The following is a 19670-nucleotide window of genomic DNA, read 5'->3' on the forward strand; positions in this document are numbered from 1 at the left end:
CCGCTTGGAGGATATTCTACAAAGTGGCCAACGTGGGTTTCAACTCCATTCGCCCCATTGATTTTCTTTGATATACTACTTGATAGTCAATTCTTTCAGAACAGAACCTTATGAGTCGATCGATGATACTACTCCACTACGGTTTTTCAGGAGGAAACCAACAGATATGCGAAATATATATCCTATTAGAATCCTTCTAGGACTACTCTCATTAGCTTGCAAGTACATCCTTAACGAGAGAAATAGAGAGATATCTTCTGTAATGGTCATCTATTGTCTAAACACGTCAAACAAGGGTGATTTCCTTCTCCTCCTTCCACTTCAGGGGCACGAACCGCCAGTGCTTGGCTTCGCCGGAGTCGTGTTTCAGCCCCTTGAGCAGCCCCAGGGGACAGTTCTTAGCCAGCAAGTTGGCGAAGTTGCACAACGTCAAGAACCGGTCCTCGGGGGCGTCGGCGGCGTCGTAGTCGACCAAGCTGAACCACCGCTGTTGCCAGGGTTTGCCCAGCGCCGCTTCCTCTTTGCGGAGCTCTCTCTGCTCGTTTTCGATCTTCAGCTTCTCCTCGTGGATCAAGTCAAAGTCGCCCTTTTTGACGGCTTCGGCAACTTTTTGCCACGCTTTGCGCAGCTCTAACGGGTGCTGTTTCTCAATCGGCTTCACCGCCAATTTTTCGGGGGAGATCTCGTTGGCGTCGTAGAACAACTCGTCCTTCAGCAGGGGCAGCGAGTGGCCCTTGGCAATGTACAGCTTGCCCAGCCACTGGCCACCGATGGTGACCAACGCCTTTTCCTTTTTATTGGAGCTTAATACGTCGGGGTAGATCCGCGCCTTGAACGTGTTCTTTTTGCCAGTGACGTAACCACGGCCGGAGTACTCAATCACGGCAATCATCCCGTTCAGGCACTGGATGTACAGCTTGCCTTCAAGCTCGACGAACGGCAGCGCCACCAAGAGCCCTTCGATGTGCAAGGGGGGCAACGTGATGAGGTAGTCCTCGTTGAGGGAGCCGTAGCGCAAGAGCGCGTGGCCAAACTGCTTGACGTTGATGCTGGTGGCCGAGAACGTCGCCTTGATCTGGTTGTACCCCTGCAAATGGGTGTCGGTGGCGTCGTTGTTGATGGCGTACGCCGTCATCGGCGGGTGGTGGCTCACCTGCTCCGAAAGCAACGTCGTTTCGCCGACGTCGTCCTGCCAGTGGCCGACGAACACCTCGCCCAAAAACGGGTTGAGGGGCTTCTTTTCCGACCCCATCAGCTCGTTTCTCAGGCAGTACTGCGAGCGCAACGTCGAGATGAACCACTTGGTGACGGCGATCATCCGTTTGAGCGCCATGGCGTCAACTTCCGCTCGGGGCGCCCCGTCGTCGGTGGTCAACTTCGTCGGCGCCACCAACAACTGCGGGTGTTCCGCCCAGTACTGGGAGTACTCGACCTGCGACACCGGCAGCAAGATGAACGGCGGGGCGGTAAGCAGCGAGAGGTCCCCATTGTACAGGGCAATCAGCTTCACAAACAGGGTCCACGACAGAGACTGCGCACTCATGATGCTTGGGGTTAACGGCGGCGCTGTCTCGGGGCGTTTGCTTTCGAGTGCGATATCGACAGGGTCGGCTCGCGAGCGAGCCTGCCAGCGCCGGAGATTTACCGGGGAGGGAAACCGGGGCTAAACCGCGCGGATTTTAAGGGAAACTCTACAGTATGGGAATTTGGTGATACTGACGGTGGTGAGAGATACTATATTTTGAGGTAGGGTGGTCACCCTGGGCCCGGTGGCAACGTTCTCCGTGGCCCTGAGGGGTTTTCAGCACTGGTCGCACGGATCGGACAGGTCGCGCACACTATGAGGTAACCGGCCTGCTAAACACCGTAGGCGACGGAGAGGTGACAGGCCACCTCCCACCGATGCGCCCCAGGCCCAAGCCAGCTCCACTGACAATTGTGGCGACTAAGCCCCCACTAGCCGACAAATATTTAAACTACTGATCAAGAACCCTGGGAAGGCCTACGCCTCGCCCAGATCCTCACCCGTGATAGCCGTCCTCCCCCCGCGTTACTTTTACCTCGTGACCACTACCCTCGTTGTGGGTGGTGCCACCTCCCCCCTGCTCACCGCGACCCTCACCACAAATTTGCGGCGCCGCCGCTGCGATTACCGCCGCTACCAACCGCTAGTCAACAAGGTTTTTTTTCGCAACCAGTGCGAGTGCGAAGTTGGCGCGCCCAGTCAACCCCGACCCCCGCACCCCGTACCATCACCCCCATGCCGGCGCCCCCAGGCAAGCTCGCCACCATCGACGGGCTCGAGTACCACCGCTTCGACAGCTCGTCCAAGGACGAGTTCTCGGTGATCTCCAACCTCATCGCCGACCACTTGCTGGAGCCGTACTCGATCTACGTCTACTGGTTCTTCCTCAACCTGTGGCCCCACTACTGCTACACCGTCAAGCTCCCCGACTCGGGCGAGATCATCGGCGTCATCATCTCCAAGGTCCAGCCCCACCGCCAGGTGCGCCTCCGCGGCTACATCGGCATGCTCGTCATCAACCCCAAGTATCGAGGGCGCGGCATCGCCTCCAACCTCGTCAAGATGACGGTGAAAAATATGGTCGAATGGGACAACGTCGACGAGATCATGTTGGAGACGGAAGTGATCAACGCCGGCGCGCTTAGGCTCTACGAGTCGCTTGGCTTCCTCCGCACTAAGCGCCTATACCGCTACTACCTCAACACCCATGACGCCTTCCGCTTAATTCTACCACTCACCGATAAAGCCCACACCCGGATCGCGTTCTTGCCCCCCATCGAAACCCCCGCCGGCTACCCAGAATAGCCAAATGACTACGACGAAAACCTTTCAAAATTGCATAATCCACAAACGAAACTAGGTTCTTGATCTATCAGCGTAGACATATTAGTAGTTTAGACGTATTGGTAGCGTGGTAACTGGCCAGTGGTCGCAGCCAGCCATTCGCCGTTTGACGATGCTCGCCTGCACACAGGCGAGGCTTCGCCGACGCGTCCTACACGCGTCCGCTATAAGTTTGCCGTTTTTCCACCACCTCACCTTTTCCACCAAACCACACATGTTAGAAGGGAAGTTCGACCAAGCCAGCTTGTTGAAGAAGATCGTCGAGTCGATCAAGGACTCGGTCAAGCTCTGCAACTTCAATTGCACCCAGCACGGCATCACCGTCCAGGCGGTGGACGACTCGAGAGTGTTGTTGGTGTCGTTGCTCGTCGGCGAGTCGGCATTCTCTGAATATCGCTGTGACCGTGACGTCACCTTAGGCGTCGACTTGGAACTGTTCTCCAAGATCATCAAGACCGCCAACAACGAAGACTACCTCACCCTTCTCGCCGAAGACTCCCCCGACTCGATGTTGACCATCTTCGAGGACAAGAAGAAGGAACGCATCTCCGAGTTCTCCCTCAAATTGATGAATATCGAGCTGGAGTTCTTGAAGATCGACGACATGGACTACGACTCCGTCATCACCATGCTGTCGGCCGAATTCGCCAAGATCGTCAGAGACCTCAAAAACTTGTCCGAATCGATGAACATCGTCGTCACTAAGGACTCGGTCAAGTTCAACGCCGAAGGTGAGTCGGGCACCGCCTCCGTCGTCATCAAGCCCTACACTGACATGGACTCGCCCGACGACTCCGTCGCCATCCACTTGGAATCGCCCGTCGACTTGACCTTCGGTCTCAAATACTTGAACGATATCGTCAAGGCCACCTCGTTGACCTCGACCATCCTGATCAAGTTGGCCGACAAAACCCCGGCGTTGTTCGAATATAAGTTGGATGTCGGTGGCTACTTGAGATTCTACTTGGCTCCTAAGTTCGATGAAGAAGATTAAACAGCGCATCCGGTTATGACATTGTGTATATTAGGTAATTTTAATGGAATATTATGAAACGAATTATGTCTAGAGTAGTTCCCATTCATGTCCAATTGAATGATTAACGTTGGGACAAGCAAAAAAAAACCACAAAAAGAATGCCTTCAGCCAGATTCGAACTGACGATCTCCTCATTACTAGTGAGGTGCCTTACCACTTGGCCATAAAGGCGCGATGCGAAAATGTGGAAAATGTGGTTTTGTGAGTTTCATTCCGAAGAGGGTAGTTTTCGCTTTCGCCAAAGTCGTCTAATTGTGATGAAACTTACATATCGCTTGAAAACCCAATTTAACTAGTAGTTAGATGGTTGCTATACTTGGTTTTTGCGGTTTGATGACTTTCCAAGTCTAGTTTGATGTACAGGATCACGACACTCGTGACTTATTGCATAAAAATCATTTCAATTCATTAATTATATCGCTCATATATACTTACGGGTCTATACTTTCGTGGTGGGCTTGATACCCCCTACAAGACAACGATCAACGCCCCAAAAGATGGCAGCACAAGTGGCCAAGCACGCCACAAAGATCACGAAGTGGTCATAGTCCAGCAGTGTACCTTTGTGGATGATTGCAGATGCAATGGGTACACCGAACAAATTAGCAATCGACAATACACCATTCATCAAGCCATACTTCTTTCCAATATCTCTCACCGGCGTGATTTGCGAAACACAAGCAGGCAACAATGAAAGGATGGATCCAGAAAAGAACCCACCCATCACGGCAAAGGCGTATAAAGCTCCCAAGTGGCCGCCAAAGGGGAACCATAAAACCCAAATGAAAATGGCATACAACGCTACCATCAAGAAGTTCATATTAAAACGACCCATGTAATCGGACAACCACCCGGGGATCCATCTACCGGGGATACCGGCAGCGTTCCACACTGTCAACAAGAGCAATGCTGTGGACTCAGAAACACCTTTGGCCACACTGTATGTTGCGTAGTATGTGACAATCAAGATAAGAGAGATCTCCCCGAAGAAGGCAGCGACCACGAGCACGCAATAGTTTCTGTCCAAATTTAAGTTAGCAATCAGCTGTTTCATGGAAGCAAGCAGAAACATGTTGGCTTTCGTCGTCGATGGTGTCGGATTGGGATCATGGACTTTCTTGGCTGAGCGGAAACGCTCTTTGCACAACAAAGAAGCAATCACCATACACCCGCCTGTTGTGAAGGCAAAGATCCGGATAGCCCACACGAAGCCGTACTTGGCGTAAGCGTAACGTAACATCAACGGGAACGCCAACCCACCCACGGAACCGCCACTGGTAGCGATACCAAGCACTAGGCCCCGCTTCTTCATAAACCAGTGGGTGATGATACCAATACTGGGGCTCATTCCAAGGCCGTTACCCAACCCTAAAGCAATAAACGCCAAGATGAACTGCCAGATCTCCTCACTATTGGCCACCAGCATCATCCCCAAAAAAATCAACGCCGTCGACGTCCACATGACCCATCTAGGGCCGTATCTGTCGAAAAGCGGACCCGACACAACCGCCAACAGGTACGACAACGCCAAGTAAATGGAGAACACCCACGAGATCGTCAGCGCCAGGTATTTGACAAGCTGATGCTGCAGTACCCACATTTGTACGGCACCAATCGAGTTGATCACCCCTAGGTTCACCAAGCAGCCTAAGAAGGCCCCAAGCACAACTAGGTATGCCTGCCAACCACCTTCAGGGTATTCGTCGTGGGCATCGTCGCCGTCTTCCTCCGAAGTGTCTAGCGTATCGCTAGTGATTCTCGATGCGTTATCAGGGGAGTCATTAACCCGCCGATCGTAGCACCGTTCGGCGAGCGGCTTTTGGTTGTCGGAACGTGACTGTAATCCTCTGGTGGTGATTCCTTCCTCAAGTGTCACAAGCTCGACGCTTGACATTAGCGGCGTTCTCAAAATGTGGAGTGCTTTAGCTAGACGCGAAAATGAAGATCTTGCTTCTTTGGCAACCTCCAGTGGCCTTTGCTGATCCGAGTTTTGATTATGGTGTTCAGGAGAACTATCAGAATATATATGTGGGGGAGCTGGTGTATTCATAACCCCAGATACGGATCTGTATGACCGAGATCTGTAATCAAGACGATAACAGCCGAGCTTCGCTAAACTGGTAACCTTATTCAAGAAGGACAAAAAAAATTGGAACAGTCAAAAGAAAAGAAAAAAAAAAGATATAGTTATACTACGGCTTTTACCGAATTCTATGTTAAAGGTTTCCGTAGTATGATCACAAGACGGTAAGCGATATGGTAGCGCTCGCAGTGGAAAATTTCACCTTGATACCAAAGACGCCATGAGCTTGATCACCAAGTACATCACCAAGGCCACGGTGAGATTCGATCCCTTCGGTACCCTGGCGGCGTCGGCGCGGTCGTTCCTTTCCCGGGTGCCTTCTTCGGCCAAAGTCGACCTCCGGGTGTTGAACGCTCAGCTGAAAGAAGCGCCTCTCATCGAGGTCACCTTCAAGGACAAGCACGTCATGAAGGCAGACCCGCTGACAACCACATACAACGATCTTACTGACTTGCTCAACTCACACTCGAGAAAGTTGTTGATCCAGGACGCCGTCAACGAGAGTTAAACGGGGTAACCCTCACGCTTTGTACATAGAGATATTTACGGTTAATGCCATAGGTTCTAAGGAAAACTGTTTTGCCCGGGGTTCGCTTGGGTGGTATTTGAACTCAAACTGTTTTGGTTTGGCTCCTCCCTTATGAGCTTTGACGATGTAGGCCATAGCTTCAGCATAGAATTTGGTGAGGGTCTGCGGGGTGATCTTAGCCCCCAGCTTGTCCATCAAGGGCATCTTCTGAAATGACTGGTAGATGTCACGCTCACTCATCCGCTGGACATTAGCCACTCTGAATGTCTTGGACCGGTAGCCCATGACGATCTTATCGGTGGCCCCCAAGTATACTTGGCACCAAGTGCTGAGTAGCTTACGCTGCAAACTAAGATGCGACAGCACCTTTGCGTGGGTCTTTAGCTCGACGTAGTCGTCGTGGATGTCGATGGCATCCACTTCAGCCGTATAGTACACAGTAGCTCCCGGTAGTCGTTGGCGAAGCACCGAGTAGAACCGCGCCTGAGGATCGCTCGCCGACCTAGCAGTAGTGGCTAGCTCTTCGAATTTGAAACCGGAATATTGAAGGCGACGGTCAATGTCCACTCCCAGCACGTCATTGCACACGATGAAGATGTAGTGCTTGTAGTACACGACGTGAAATGAAGTATGGGGTTCAAAGGGGAGCTTCATAATGCGAGCAAGCGACCGCCGCTGGGAAAGCACCGATAGCAGATCGGGCTTGTCCACGACGGAAAGCACGTCATCAAGACTATATATTTCGTCTTTGGTTTGGGGAACGAAATTTCGGAGTCCCTCAGTTAGGTCCTTGTGCACCACTCCCTTGAGACTTAGCTCGCGAAGGCCATCGCGCGAGTCTTTAACGATGGTGCCATCCAGGAGTTTAGTGAAATAGCCTATCTCTTCTGGCAGTTGTGGTTGGTTCGAGGCATTGGTCTTTTTCTTCTTTTCCACCTTGAGCTGACCAAACAGCTCGGTGAGCTGCTCCATATAATCTCAGGGCGGCGATAAGATGCGCACTATGATATAGAGCACCGATCTACGGTATCTACAACAAAAAGTTAGTGGAGCTGCACATATGATAGACGTATAAATCTAAAGATTTTACTTCTTCTGGCCGTAGGCCTTGGTGGCGTAGTGACCGTCGATGACAATGACGTCCTGGGGACGATAGTCGAACTTGCCGGTGAAGTAAGCCGTCAAGATCTGCTTGACGCCATCGGCATATCTCTTCTGAGCGTCCAACGACGTCCCCGAGATGTGGGGCGTCATGGCATTGCCCCCGTTCCACGAGTTGTGCATCTTACGCCACGGGTGGTCCTTGGGAGCCGGTTGCACGTTCCAAACGTCACCACCGTAACCAGCAATGGTGCCGTTGTTGACCGCTTCCGCCACGTCCTCAGCCACACAGATGGCCCCGCGGGCAGTGTTGACCAAGTAGGCCGTCTTCTTCATCTTAGAGATCAACTTCTTGTCGAACAATCCCTTAGTGCCGGCGTGCAAGGGACAGTTGATGGTGACGATATCTGCTTGGGCGACCATGTCTTCCAAACTTTCCACTCTTTCGACGATTTTGTCGACGTCATTGTACAACTTCGACGCCTGGTTCAACTTGTCGACCGCCTGTTGGGGGAGAGGCTGGTAGTCGTAGTACAACAACTTCTTCGGGTTGAACGGCACCAATCTCTCCAAGATGCGGTACCCGATTCTCCCCGCGCCCACCGTGGCCACCACCTTGCCCTCCAAGTCGTATTCGTGCTGGGCACACCGTGCGATGTCCCACCCGCCGTCGAGGGCCATCTGGTGGGAGGGAAGGAAGTTTCTGATAAACACCAAGATCGTCATCATCGCGTGCTCGGCCACCGATTGCACGTTAGAGCCGGTGACTTCAAGCACGGCGATCTTCCGCTTGTTGGCGGCGTCCAAGTCGACGTGGTCCGACCCGACACCAGCGGTGATACACGCCTTAAGCTTGGGCGCCCTAGCAATTCTCGACGCCGTCACGTAGGCCGGGTAGAACGGGGTGGTGATGATGATCTCGGTGTCGGTCAACTCCTTGTCCACCGTCGACGTCGGCTCGGGGTCCTTATCGGTGGTGGTCACCAACTCGTAGCCAGCGTCCTCCACAAGCTTGCGGATGCCCAATTCGTTTTCACTGGCACCCAACAACCGGGGCTCTTCCCTAGCAGCTTCGCCGCCGGCGTAGAGAACCAATAACACTTTACCTTTAGCCATCCTCAATTGATTTCGAATAATGTCTTCGCCAGGGAGTGTTGGCTCCCTATTTGTAGTGCTGCAAACATAAGGTTTTTAGGGGGCTATGGCTAACGTACAGCTACTTGATGGGCAAGCATGACCGTGGTGGTGCTGGGCGGTCTAGACATGTCCCCCGGTGGATTTGTGGCCTTTTGGGATAGTGAGTTGCTGCTGATCCCAATTGACACAATTATACGACCCTCAATTTAGTCAATTGCTAGCCACTTGAGGGTACTCAGCTAATGGTTGATAAACCTCCCACACGCGGGGAAGCTGGGGTATTTGTTGTTGGGAGCGTTGCCCGGGCCATTAGGTAAATCGCCACTCCCCTCCCTTCCCCACTACCAGTGAGAGAGAAAAAACGCCGCCAATTGCCTACTCTGAGCCAGCCGAACCCTTTGTGGCCCCCGCCACGTCAATTGCTCTGATACGTTCGATTATTTTCACAGCATTGAAGCTTTGCTTTGCCATGCATCGCTTTGATAATGACTAATGGGGCTGTCTCTCAATAACAGTGATAGCAGCGTAGGTGTCTACGTCCTGCATGGATCATCATGGCAAACGGAGACAGCGAAAGGGGGGAGGGTCTCGAACACTACCAGGTGGTACTTTCTTTCTCATTTAATAAATATATACGTTAGTAAGAGCTTAATTCCGGTAAACTCCAATGCTTCTCCCCCTGTGGCGCTTAGTCAAAAGCCATCGACTTCTTGATTTCGGCAATCGCCCGACCCGGGTTAAGACCCTTGGGGCAAGTGTTGGTACAGTTCATGATGGTGTGGCAACGGTACAACGACATCGAGTTCTGCAACATTTCCTTTCTCATCTTGGTGGCCTGGTCTCTCGAGTCGATGATCCATCTGTAGGCTTGCATCAACACGGCGGGCCCCAAGTATTGGGCCTGGTTCCACCAGTACGAGGGACACGAGGTCGAGCAGCACGCACACAAAATACATTCGTACAACCCGTCCAACTTGGCTCTGTCAGCGATCAGCTGCAAGTTTTCCCGGCCATCGGCAGGGTGGTCCTTTCTTTGCAACCACGGCTGGATCGACTTGTATTGTTGGTAGAAGTGGGTCAAGTCGGGAACAAGGTCTCTCACCACGTACATGTGGGGCAAGGGGTAGATCTTGAGGTCGGACTTGTCGTTCTTGTCGATCTTGCAAAGACAGGCCAAGGTGTTTCTACCGCCGATGTTCATGGCGCACGAGCCACAGATACCTTCTCTGCACGATCTTCTGAAAGTGAGAGTGGCGTCCTGTTCGTTCTTAATCTTGAGCAACGCGTCCAACACCATGGGCCCGCATTCGTTAAGGTCGATTTCGTAGGTCTTGAGGGCGGCCTCGACCTCAGGGGTATCCGGGTTCCAGCGGTAGATTTGGAACTTCTTGATGTTGGGCTGCTTCTGGGCAGCAGTGGCGAGACCTCTGAAGGTTTGCTTACCAAACACGGTTCTAAGCATGGTGGGTGGTTGGGACTGAAAAAACTCTCGCCGAATGGATATAAAAAGTCACCGTTATGCGTATGTGCAGGATGTTCCTGTAACCCCCGGGGTGTAAATGGCGTCGGCGGACGGCGATGGAGGCGAGTTTTAGGGGTAGGAGGTTACGGTTATTGTTGTTAGCTTAGTAGTAAACCCATTCGCCCCATGTCCGAGCGGATTTGGGGTGTGGTTGGCGGTCATCAAGGGGTCGGGTTCCTGCTTATTGCGACGTCTGTCATTGGCTGACTTTGATGTTTGCGACATTTCGCAGCACCCGCTGCGCGCTCAGTGGCTAGCCTGGGGTAATTAACAATTGGCCGCAATTGATTGGCAGGCATTCCTGGGGTTTGCTAACAAGTGGCTGAACGCCATCGCCCACCGGGAAAGTGACGTAGAGGGAAATATGTGAGGGTAGTAACTAACGAATGATATAAATGGTTAAGGAGAGATTCGTAGTGGTGGTATTCAATTTAATTATATTTAATTTGATGCCCTTTCGTCGCACCCACCAAATCCGATGTAACCAGATTGTCCGTTTTGAAAGATTAATTACAAAACTGTGAACCAATATCTTAAATTTGTGCAAAAGTTCGAATCCAGGTGAAATTGACCATGACTTTTGCTAAAAGTCACCTATCCATTTTGATAATATAATAGAAACTGTCTTTTCTACTCTATGACAGATGAGTCTCGGGCCCTCTCAATTACCCTTAGCTGCTTCTTCGAGACTAGGGGTTATCGAAAAAAGCACCTTTTACAAGAGCCCTCGGCTTACTGTAGTCTGTATAAGTCACCTGTGGACCAGCCTAAGAGACAATCAAGACTCCGATATTTCAACTCTAGGTCGATGGTTTCAGGGAACTGTTACTCAATATCACTCAATCTACAGAGTGTAACTTATCCTACCACACCCTAGGCTACAAGCCACTTTCTCAACAAACCAATCCAAATTAATGTCTATTAGTGTCTATACTTCTCACCGGCGCTGTTTCGACCGTTTCTTATCGTCGACCGTCTCCACCACTTCACCAATACCCAACTCCTCCAACTTGTCTTCCTCCGCCGCACACGCTTCCCGCCGTTCCCAGAATCTGTCCTCGCAAAGATCGAACGCCGCCTTCTTCAAGTACTTGCCTCGAGCATCACGGTTACTGGAAATCGACCACTCCAAGAACTGAGCCCCAGTACGAATATAGAAAGCCCGTAACGTCTCGAACGGTTTCGGGTGAGGCAACCAAGTGCGGGCATCGGGGAACTCTTCTTCTTCCTGTTCCTCTTCTTCCTCTTCTTCTTCATCTTCCTCTTCCGCCTCAAGCTTCTCATCTTCGGGCTCTTCTTCGTCATCATCATCATCGAAGTCATCGTCATAGTCCTCCTCGTCGTCTTGTTCAGCTTCCTCAGCGTCTTCAAGTTCCTTAAGGTTCTCCCAGATAACCTTAACCCCATCCATCTTCCCTAAGTCGATGGCATACATAGAGTCCAAGGTGAACTCACGTTCCCCACGTTCAAACATCCCTCCGAAAATGTATAATGAGTCTTCCACGACACAGGTGGTGGCGTTGAATCTCGGGTGGGGCATCTGGTTGATATAGGTGAACTCTCTCGTCTCCTCCTCTTCTTCCTCTTCCACGGCAGCCGCTACCGCTTGACGATCTTCGTCATCATCGTTTAAGTTTGCTTTCTTCAAGATCTCATTCAAAATGTTTTCCAAGTCTTCGTCACGAGCTTTGGTATCTTTCTCCCGCTTCTCAGCTTTACGACGACGCGGTTTAAGCGTCAAGTTAAACCACCGGTTCAGCTCCACTTGGTACAGGTACACCTGGTTGTAGAACTCCAGCTCCAAGCTCTCCTCCAGCTCTTCAAAATCGTAGACCCCACCAAACATGATCCCTCTATTCTTGTGGAATTGGAGCTGACACCCGACACGCGGCAGTGGCTGGGGCCCTTGTTTCCGCCGTTTCTCCACACGGATCTTCTTAGGGTCCAGGTTCATCTTCACGAGCCAGCAGTCGCCAAGCACCTTCCCCTTTTGCAACCCCTTCTTCTTCGTCTTCACTTTAGTGTAGCCACCATAGATAATCGCCCCTTCAGTACAAGGCAATAACGAGTGGCCCGAGCGAGCCTCGGGGACCAGAAGTGTCGGCGGGAACTCGATCTTCGTCCACTTGTATTCCTGGACGTCAAACACCCAGAAATCGTCGAGATAGGTGGTACCACCGGCGCCCAAGTCGCGGAAACCCCCGTACATCATGATATAGTTCTTCCAGCACGCCATCCGGTGGCCCGAACGCAGTAACGGCCCGTTCTTCTGTTCGACTTTAGACCACAGCCGCAGTTCCACGTCCAAGATATACGTGTCCCCATAGTGGTAAAAGGTGTTCTGTTTCGGCGACAGAAACTCACCCCCAAACAACACCACGATCCCCAGCGGATGAGCACACATGGCGTGGGACGAACGGGGCATCGGCAGGTTCTTCGACGAGATTTTACGCCACACGTCGGTATCGGTATTGTAAGAGTATAAGTCGTTGTAGAACCTTAAGAGCCCCAGTCCCAGCTCCACCTGTTCCCCGCCAAACAACAAGATCTCCCGCCGGTTGCACGGACTGGCTACCATGGCTGCCAGCAACCGTTTCAGCGGCGGGTCGACGACCTCCACCGTCACTCTTTCAAACTCTTCCTGTTCCTTCTTAAATTGTTCGAGAATGGCATCGATATCCTGGTCATCCGCGTCTTCGTCGTCAAACTTCTTGGCCTTCTTAGCCGCCTTAGCCTCGTTCTTTTTAGCCTTTTCAGCAGTACGGGCCTTTTTCGCCTCCTTCAGCTTCTTATCCTTCTTGGCCATATATGGTGTTAAGTACGCGGCGATGCCCGGCGCACTTTTCAGGTTGAGTACCCAAGAGATCAACATCATAGCAATTCTATATTTTCTATACTAATGGGGGGATGATTAAGACGCTCGATGGGGATACCGTCCGCCGCTTGGGCAATACCGCGTCGACGTTGGCCGAGTTAGCAGCGCAGGCGGTGCTTTCCAGTGGAGACCGGGGCGAGATTGCTATCGACTTCGACGAGATCGTTGTCAGCCACGACGATGAGAGGCTCAGTTTTGATGACTACCCGATAAGAAAGGCTCGGGAACAACAAAAGGATCAACAACAACACCTTAAAGAACTAAGAGATTTGCTTATAGAGGTGACACCGTTGGGACGGCGGTACCAGATCGTATCGGGTGATACCGTATATTTTGACGTTGATAGTACCACTGAATTGTCTCTATTTCGACTGGTATATGGAGATTTTGATATGACACCCGTCGAAGCTTCCTACAAGGCAACTACAGTGCGAGGGTGGCTATGGGATAAGCCGAAACGGTACCTATATCTTAATGACTCACCAAAACTACCACCAACCAAATACAAGTACAACTTTGTGCTTTTCATTGAAGGCACTGACGACTGGGGAATCCTTCTCGACCAGATGTTTGGGCTTATGAGTCCAGCTCGACGCCCCATGGCTCGTCAGAGCCCGCGAAAGAGAAGCCAATCTCCGGCACTAGCCCCAGCCAAGAAGATCACAAGTCAGGACCTACAATCAATCAAAGTGATCAAACAAGTGAAGGAGCGCTTCATATTGGCTCGCCTCGAAACTAATGGGGAGGTAATCATGTTTGATCAACACGCCGCCGATGAACGCGCGAGACTTGAACATTTATTGGCAGTTGTTGATCTGACGTCTGTTGATATGGATAAAGTGGTAGCGGTCCCGTTTCTGCACCGTTTAGCATCTAATCTTGCCCAGTTTGGCTTTACCATAGAGTCAGCTGATGATGGCAATACTAAAGTGGTGGCGATCCCCGAATTACTTGAAGGGATAACCGATGAGCAACTTAAGAAGGCGCTTAGTGATCATCTACAGGCTCTACTACTGCACGATAAACCCTGGATCCTACACGATAGATTCCATTACCAAAGCTACCCCGAGGTGGTGCTTCAAACCGCTTACTCAGTAGCGTGTAAAAGTGCAATCAAGTTTGGCGATAAGCTTTCTCAGAAAGATATGACGCAATTGTTATCAGAACTAAAACAGTGTCGTGATCCTTTCCATTGTGCCCATGGCCGGCCCACCATGGTGACTCTAGACACATCGTTAATGAGAAACCGATCTCCCATTGACAAGGACTACCTAGAAAAGACACCAGAACGCTAATATAATGTAAATCATTCCCTTGTATTTCTTTGTAAGTTTTGTCGCCTTGTGATGACACCAGAGGACGCGCGGTGCGCGTTACCCAAATACTGAGCTGATGTATACCTATATGGAATATCTCCAGCGATGTTTCTACAAAGCTACCCAGTGGAATGAAGACAACATATTCAGCCATCTCACGGCGACGCTGACCGCGTTGCTCGAGTTCCCCGTGCCCAACGGCGCCAAGGTCGACGTCCTGCTGCAACTGACGCCGTACCTGGCGCTGCTGTTTACCCTCAGCAACTACCGGGCGATCAACGGGCTGATTGCCTACTTCTACTCGTCGATCCCCTTATACTCTACCAGTGGTACCAAAGACGCCAGTCTTCAGGAGGCTATCGCGGGGTTCAAGATCATCGAGCCGGTGAAAGATGAAAGTACCGGGGACATCGACCCGCTGACGGCGAAAAAACTACCGATGTTAGTCTACGGACGGATGTACTTCCCCGGACTGGCATTAGAAGCAATGTTGATCAAGAGAATCACCAAGCTGACCCAAATGCTCGTCAAGTGTATTTCGAACCCGTACGTCGACGATAACGGGACGATGATCGTCTATTTACAAACGAATAAGCCTCGGTTTTCACGCGAGTTCATTTGTCTGACCAATGAAGCCCTTTGCGGGTTAAGGTTTCTCTACAATTTCGGCGACTCTGCCGCAGCCAGTGGTGGTCGAGTCATCCCCAAATTTGACAACCTGGTGATCAGCGTCGGCACTGAGCTTTGGTACGCTGCCAAGACGATGTCTCCAGGGCTCTCTACTGCCCTCCGCTACCTGACCCGGCTGACACTGACGGGGAAGCCATTGACGATGACAGTTGCGGTTAACCCCATATTGGGCCACATTCAGCTGACATACACGGTGAAGACTTCGGTGGCCCTGACCTTCTGCTCAAAGTACGATTTCAATGCCTTTTCCTATGCTCTGAACCTTTCGTTAGGCTGTGAGCTATACAATTTCCACCCTACGGCTACTCCACCGGGGCCCCAACTTCCCCGCAAGCAAATCAATTTGCCCATGCTCTTCCCCGGGCAAGTGACGCAAAACCTGGTGATTCTCAACCCGATTCAGGGTCAGGAAGACTCATACTACATCAACCCCGAATTGTTGAACCAGCCGCGGCGCCAGGCGGACGACATGACGGCAGCGTTCCAAACGCTAGTGAACGAGCTGAATTTCAAGCTGGTGCTCAAGTGCAGCACCAGTCTTGGAGACCGGCTGGTCAAGATGTTGTGGGAGGGGCATGTCGGCGAATTCTTAATGAGCACTGGCTTCAAGATGCATTTTGGCGACGGGCGTCCGCAATTGTCGCGGTTTGGCGTTACCTTCTCCTACGCTGCCTGATGAAATTTGGGGCTGAGACAATCATCGAGCCCCACTAGGTTATACCTGGCGACCGACACCGATGCCCTCCTGTGTTATGATACATGCATGAGCATTAGGGATCGTATCATTCGGGAACATTGCCTATGGGGGGGCTTACAGAGTTGGGGCAGCTGCGGGGAGAACGGACATCACGCCGCGCTATGTCCGTTAGTCCTATAGTAACCTGGAACGAGGCTTTAGCGGTGGTAGCCCGCCAGCGATATCGCCGTGGAGGTGCCAGCGGGTGTGGTGACGACATTAGCGAACCGATACAACTGATACAACGGCGCCGCTAACACGGAGCCGGCGCTATTGTTTGGTTGCTTTTCGCAACCACGGGGCAGCCGGCGATGGCAAACTCCGAGCGGGCTCCCTGAAAACAAGGGGGTGTGCGCCCACCGATAAACTTGCTGTGGTCGAGTGCGAGGGGCCACGAGGACGATCAGCGCGGGGGCGCATTCCCCGGAAACCACACGCCGACATCGGCGATACCGGGACCTTGCATGATGAGAGGCTCAGCCCCAACGTCTATCGTCATCAGGTCGTTTCAACGCGCTAACTGGGCACGTTTTGCGCGAAGTGGCGACGGTTGTTTTTTTCTTTGTACGTGTCCCATGCACCACACCCCCCAGCATAATAAATGCATGTGATACGAGCGGAGGCAGGTAGAGGGGTATTTTCGAGGCAAACCTGGGGTCATCATCTTCGGGGTCTGGCGGTTGAGAGCCTGCTGCGGATTCCCCGCGCTCGCTCGTTGACGACATCGTACGCTATGGGGCTGGCAACCGTCCTGATCAGGACGCCCGTTGCTTAAGGTGCACCAAGGTGTGACCGACCCCTGCTGGAGATAACGGTAGCAAAACGCTCTGCAGGGGCTACACACAATAAGATTAGTCTAGTCGTGTCTCATTAGTCTATAATTCTATAACCAGTCATGGGGGTATGATGTAGGGAGTATTAGGATTCGACGACCTCGGGCAAGTCCTTGTCGCTCGACAAGCGGCGCCGGCGGAACTTCTTGAGGTCCATCTTGAACGAGTCGACGATCAGCCCGATCAGCAGTCCCCGCAGCAGCGGCGCCAGCTTGGGGCTAAAGCATTCGTGGTCGGTATCGCAGTCGAGGGGACAGTCCGACGACAATGTCGGGGGCAGGCGCAGCAGCACCATCAGCGCCAGCGCTGTGGTGAGACCCTCGCGCCGCTTAAACAGCGCGTTGGGGTTTTGTCGCTGAAGCTTAAGCTTCTGCTCTTTGATGAACTCGTTATACAAGTCCAAGAGGATATCGTCGTAGATCACGCGTTTAAGCTGGAGCAACACCTCGACGCGGGGCGTCAGCATCGCCAGCACCATGTTCTTGCAGTGCAGGGGCAAGTTGATCTCGCTGTCCAGGAACTCGGTGAAAAACTCTTGGTATAACACTTTCCACTTCGAGAGCAGGGGGTTGGCGATATACAGGTTGATGGCGATGACAAACGTCAAGTTCTCCACGCAGTGGATCAGCTGCAAGTACTGGGTGAACTCGGACTTGGAGTAGAACCCGCTCAGCAGGTCGTCCTCAAGGAGCTCATCGAGGGTGGGGATAACGTGGACGGTTCCCAGGCCGCTCTTCTTCTTCTGGCCGCCAAACTGCTGTCGCAGCGGGTCGAGAGGGAATCCGGAGGGGGCAGGGTTGCGTTTGAAGGAAAGCGTCATTCGCTCTCTCCCTACGGTGTCGCGAGGGAGGGTGACGGGCTTAGGGGGATATGGTGGGCGGGAAAGGGTGGTAACGTAGGTTCGTTTGAAACGTACCGGGGAAGGGGGGATGCGATGACGGCGTAGGGTCAGGGGACCAGCGGCAAAACGGGGGGGCAGGAAAGTGACTAGGTTGGGGCAGGCTACCGTTATAAAGGCTCACTGGTGAATTTTTTAACCTCAGGAAAAAAACCGTTGACGGTGGGTCGTGTGCATGGCCAAAAAATATTGTTGCACCGCGCTTATAGACAGGAAAAGTGGGGTTGACGGTGAGGGAGGGAGCGAGCCACCCTCACTAGTTTGCAGTGACGACCGTGCATGGCCGTCGTCAGATACCTACACCCTATTCTGCCATGCAACGGCGAACAAACATGACTCGGCCGAGACGATAGCTCCCGCGCAAACGCCGTCGCCATGTTGGTTGGCAACTGGAGGTGTTTCTCGACAACCGACTAGGTGTGGCATTACTGTGCTTTCTCTATGGCGGTGTGAAGATCCCCTCCTTCTCGTTTGAGTAATTCGCTCGGTTACGGACCCGGGATCGTTCCTTAAACGTTTGACATTTCAAAAGAAAAAAAAAAAAAACCGACACTGGGTGATCGCCTGACATCATAGGGACTCGTCGTACTGCACCTGCCCGGCCTGTGACTCGTATCTTACATGGATTCTTAATGTCTCACCGCGCGCGCTTACATGAGGCGACCCCCCGCCGAGTAATCTCCACATCCTACGTATGGGGGAAAATCCTCGATCAAAACCCGGGGCTAAAGTTGACATCTCTACTAAGCGTTCATTGTTCTTCAAAATTCTAAATCTTCTTGGTCTCACACACGTAGGCCAAGTCCAGCACCGTCACCGGCTCGAGGGTCAGCTGGTCGTCGTCGTGGACGTAGAGCATCGCTGCCAGCAGCACCCGGTGTTCGTTCTGCATTTGAGCCCACATCAGCGCCAACGGTAAAGATAACACCACAAGGAGGATCAGCACTTGCAAAAGCACCTTATCGACGGTCTTAAATAATGCATGGTTCACTATCATGGTGATGGCGGGGACTATCATCGTCTGCGTCCCCATGATCATGAGCACATGGAGGTGGTCAAACTTAGATAACCCAAGCTTCTGACGCAACCTAAGGGCATAGGCAAGCTTGCAAACAAGAAGGAACAGCCCCCAACAAATCAGCACCGTGAACAAAATGTAAGGAAGCCCCGTGACCCACCCAGGTACTTGCGAACTGAGCTTATGCATCGGGTCATAGATCTCAGCAAAGTGTTGTCTCACCTGAGCGTTGATCCCCATGACGATGGCGGTGAGCTCAAAGGCAAACGTCACCAAGCCTAATGCACTCGTAATCGCCACCACCACCCAACACCACCACTGGCGGGCGTAGGGTCTAAATATAGTCCACGCCTGGTACACTAAGCACAATTCAATGAGTAGCATGAGCAACATCGTGAGACACAGCGCCGCCGCCAGTACCAGGTACGCCTTCATCACGTCAAAGTCAACCACCCCCATCACCCCGAAGGCAATCGTCAGCAACGGCCCAACCACCACCGACAAATCAAGCGCCAGCCGGATGATTTGCGTGAGGATAATTACGATGTGGGCCCAGTGGATGAAGTGGTCCTTACGTCGTAAGAGAAGCAACACAAAGAGCAACACCGTGCACAGCCCCACCAGCACCAGCGCCGTCACCGCCCGGCGAATCAGCCCGAGAGCCCACTTGTCAAACACGGACACGGGGATATAGGCGTCGTACAGAGGCACGTATAATTGAGGCTCCAGTGTTGACATCGACATCACCCACTTTCCCTAACGCTTTAATAGGTTGCAGGTGGCTCTTCCATTGGAAGGGAAGATTATCAACTTCATCGGTGGGTTTTGTCGATTACCCAAAGCAGCGACGACAATCAACCGCTAGCACCACTGACGCTGCGTGGTCTCGCATGCGATGAGTCCGTAAAGGCTTGGTCTAGGCTGTCTCAGCCATGGACGCCGATATCAGCCGATCTCACGATTTAGAGTTTGGCGACGTTAACCAGGCAGACTATACGGGCCAGGTTTAAACTAGGTGCGTGTGTTG

At 52.3% G+C, this 19670-nt stretch overlaps 13 protein-coding genes across 13 annotated transcripts; 5 read left to right on the top strand and 8 right to left on the bottom strand. All coding sequences in view use genetic code 12, as the record gives it.

Moving 5' to 3' along the window:
• Window positions 1–286: 286 nt before the first annotated feature.
• On the bottom strand, window positions 287–1543 carry DIURU_002937 (oxysterol-binding protein; the record flags this gene model as incomplete). Its single annotated transcript, XM_034155643.1, has 1 exon — window positions 287–1543. One exon carries the CDS (start codon window positions 1541–1543, stop codon window positions 287–289), a length of 1257 nt encoding a protein of 418 aa, XP_034012225.1.
• Window positions 1544–2260: 717 nt separating this feature from the next.
• Window positions 2261–2830, top strand: DIURU_002938 (peptide alpha-N-acetyltransferase; the record flags this gene model as incomplete). Its single annotated transcript, XM_034155644.1, has 1 exon — window positions 2261–2830. The coding sequence occupies one exon, from the start codon at window positions 2261–2263 to the stop codon at window positions 2828–2830; it is 570 nt and encodes a 189-aa protein (XP_034012226.1).
• A 253-nt stretch (window positions 2831–3083) lies between these two features.
• POL30 (proliferating cell nuclear antigen) lies at window positions 3084–3863 on the top strand (the record flags this gene model as incomplete). Its single annotated transcript, XM_034155645.1, has 1 exon — window positions 3084–3863. The coding sequence occupies one exon, from the start codon at window positions 3084–3086 to the stop codon at window positions 3861–3863; it is 780 nt and encodes a 259-aa protein (XP_034012227.1).
• A 481-nt stretch (window positions 3864–4344) lies between these two features.
• DIURU_002940 (MCT family MFS transporter) lies at window positions 4345–5799 on the bottom strand (the record flags this gene model as incomplete). Its single annotated transcript, XM_034155647.1, has 1 exon — window positions 4345–5799. One exon carries the CDS (start codon window positions 5797–5799, stop codon window positions 4345–4347), a length of 1455 nt encoding a protein of 484 aa, XP_034012228.1.
• Window positions 5800–6208: 409 nt separating this feature from the next.
• Window positions 6209–6496, top strand: DIURU_002941 (mitochondrial 54S ribosomal protein mL53; the record flags this gene model as incomplete). The annotated part of the gene is made up of 1 exon (XM_034155648.1): window positions 6209–6496. The coding sequence occupies one exon, from the start codon at window positions 6209–6211 to the stop codon at window positions 6494–6496; it is 288 nt and encodes a 95-aa protein (XP_034012229.1).
• A 12-nt stretch (window positions 6497–6508) lies between these two features.
• Window positions 6509–7489, bottom strand: DIURU_002942 (uncharacterized protein; the record flags this gene model as incomplete). The annotated part of the gene is made up of 1 exon (XM_034155649.1): window positions 6509–7489. One exon carries the CDS (start codon window positions 7487–7489, stop codon window positions 6509–6511), a length of 981 nt encoding a protein of 326 aa, XP_034012230.1.
• A 114-nt stretch (window positions 7490–7603) lies between these two features.
• FDH1 (formate dehydrogenase (NAD+)) lies at window positions 7604–8734 on the bottom strand (the record flags this gene model as incomplete). Its single annotated transcript, XM_034155650.1, has 1 exon — window positions 7604–8734. The coding sequence occupies one exon, from the start codon at window positions 8732–8734 to the stop codon at window positions 7604–7606; it is 1131 nt and encodes a 376-aa protein (XP_034012231.1).
• A 709-nt stretch (window positions 8735–9443) lies between these two features.
• SDH2 (succinate dehydrogenase iron-sulfur protein subunit) lies at window positions 9444–10217 on the bottom strand (the record flags this gene model as incomplete). The annotated part of the gene is made up of 1 exon (XM_034155651.1): window positions 9444–10217. The coding sequence occupies one exon, from the start codon at window positions 10215–10217 to the stop codon at window positions 9444–9446; it is 774 nt and encodes a 257-aa protein (XP_034012232.1).
• A 997-nt stretch (window positions 10218–11214) lies between these two features.
• On the bottom strand, window positions 11215–13083 carry DIURU_002945 (uncharacterized protein; the record flags this gene model as incomplete). Its single annotated transcript, XM_034155652.1, has 1 exon — window positions 11215–13083. The coding sequence occupies one exon, from the start codon at window positions 13081–13083 to the stop codon at window positions 11215–11217; it is 1869 nt and encodes a 622-aa protein (XP_034012233.1).
• A 101-nt stretch (window positions 13084–13184) lies between these two features.
• On the top strand, window positions 13185–14447 carry MLH3 (mismatch repair protein; the record flags this gene model as incomplete). Its single annotated transcript, XM_034155653.1, has 1 exon — window positions 13185–14447. The coding sequence occupies one exon, from the start codon at window positions 13185–13187 to the stop codon at window positions 14445–14447; it is 1263 nt and encodes a 420-aa protein (XP_034012234.1).
• A 97-nt stretch (window positions 14448–14544) lies between these two features.
• On the top strand, window positions 14545–15834 carry MDM10 (Mdm10p; the record flags this gene model as incomplete). The annotated part of the gene is made up of 1 exon (XM_034155654.1): window positions 14545–15834. The coding sequence occupies one exon, from the start codon at window positions 14545–14547 to the stop codon at window positions 15832–15834; it is 1290 nt and encodes a 429-aa protein (XP_034012235.1).
• A 978-nt stretch (window positions 15835–16812) lies between these two features.
• Window positions 16813–17547, bottom strand: RGS2 (GTPase-activating protein; the record flags this gene model as incomplete). The annotated part of the gene is made up of 1 exon (XM_034155655.1): window positions 16813–17547. One exon carries the CDS (start codon window positions 17545–17547, stop codon window positions 16813–16815), a length of 735 nt encoding a protein of 244 aa, XP_034012236.1.
• An 847-nt stretch (window positions 17548–18394) lies between these two features.
• On the bottom strand, window positions 18395–19387 carry STE2 (alpha-factor pheromone receptor; the record flags this gene model as incomplete). The annotated part of the gene is made up of 1 exon (XM_034155656.1): window positions 18395–19387. One exon carries the CDS (start codon window positions 19385–19387, stop codon window positions 18395–18397), a length of 993 nt encoding a protein of 330 aa, XP_034012237.1.
• Between the last annotated feature and the right edge of the window lie 283 nt (window positions 19388–19670).

Source organism: Diutina rugosa, assembly GCF_008704595.1.
Source record: "Diutina rugosa strain CBS 613 chromosome Unknown scaffold18_size221135, whole genome shotgun sequence".
Taxonomy (NCBI): domain Eukaryota; kingdom Fungi; phylum Ascomycota; class Pichiomycetes; order Serinales; family Debaryomycetaceae; genus Diutina; species Diutina rugosa.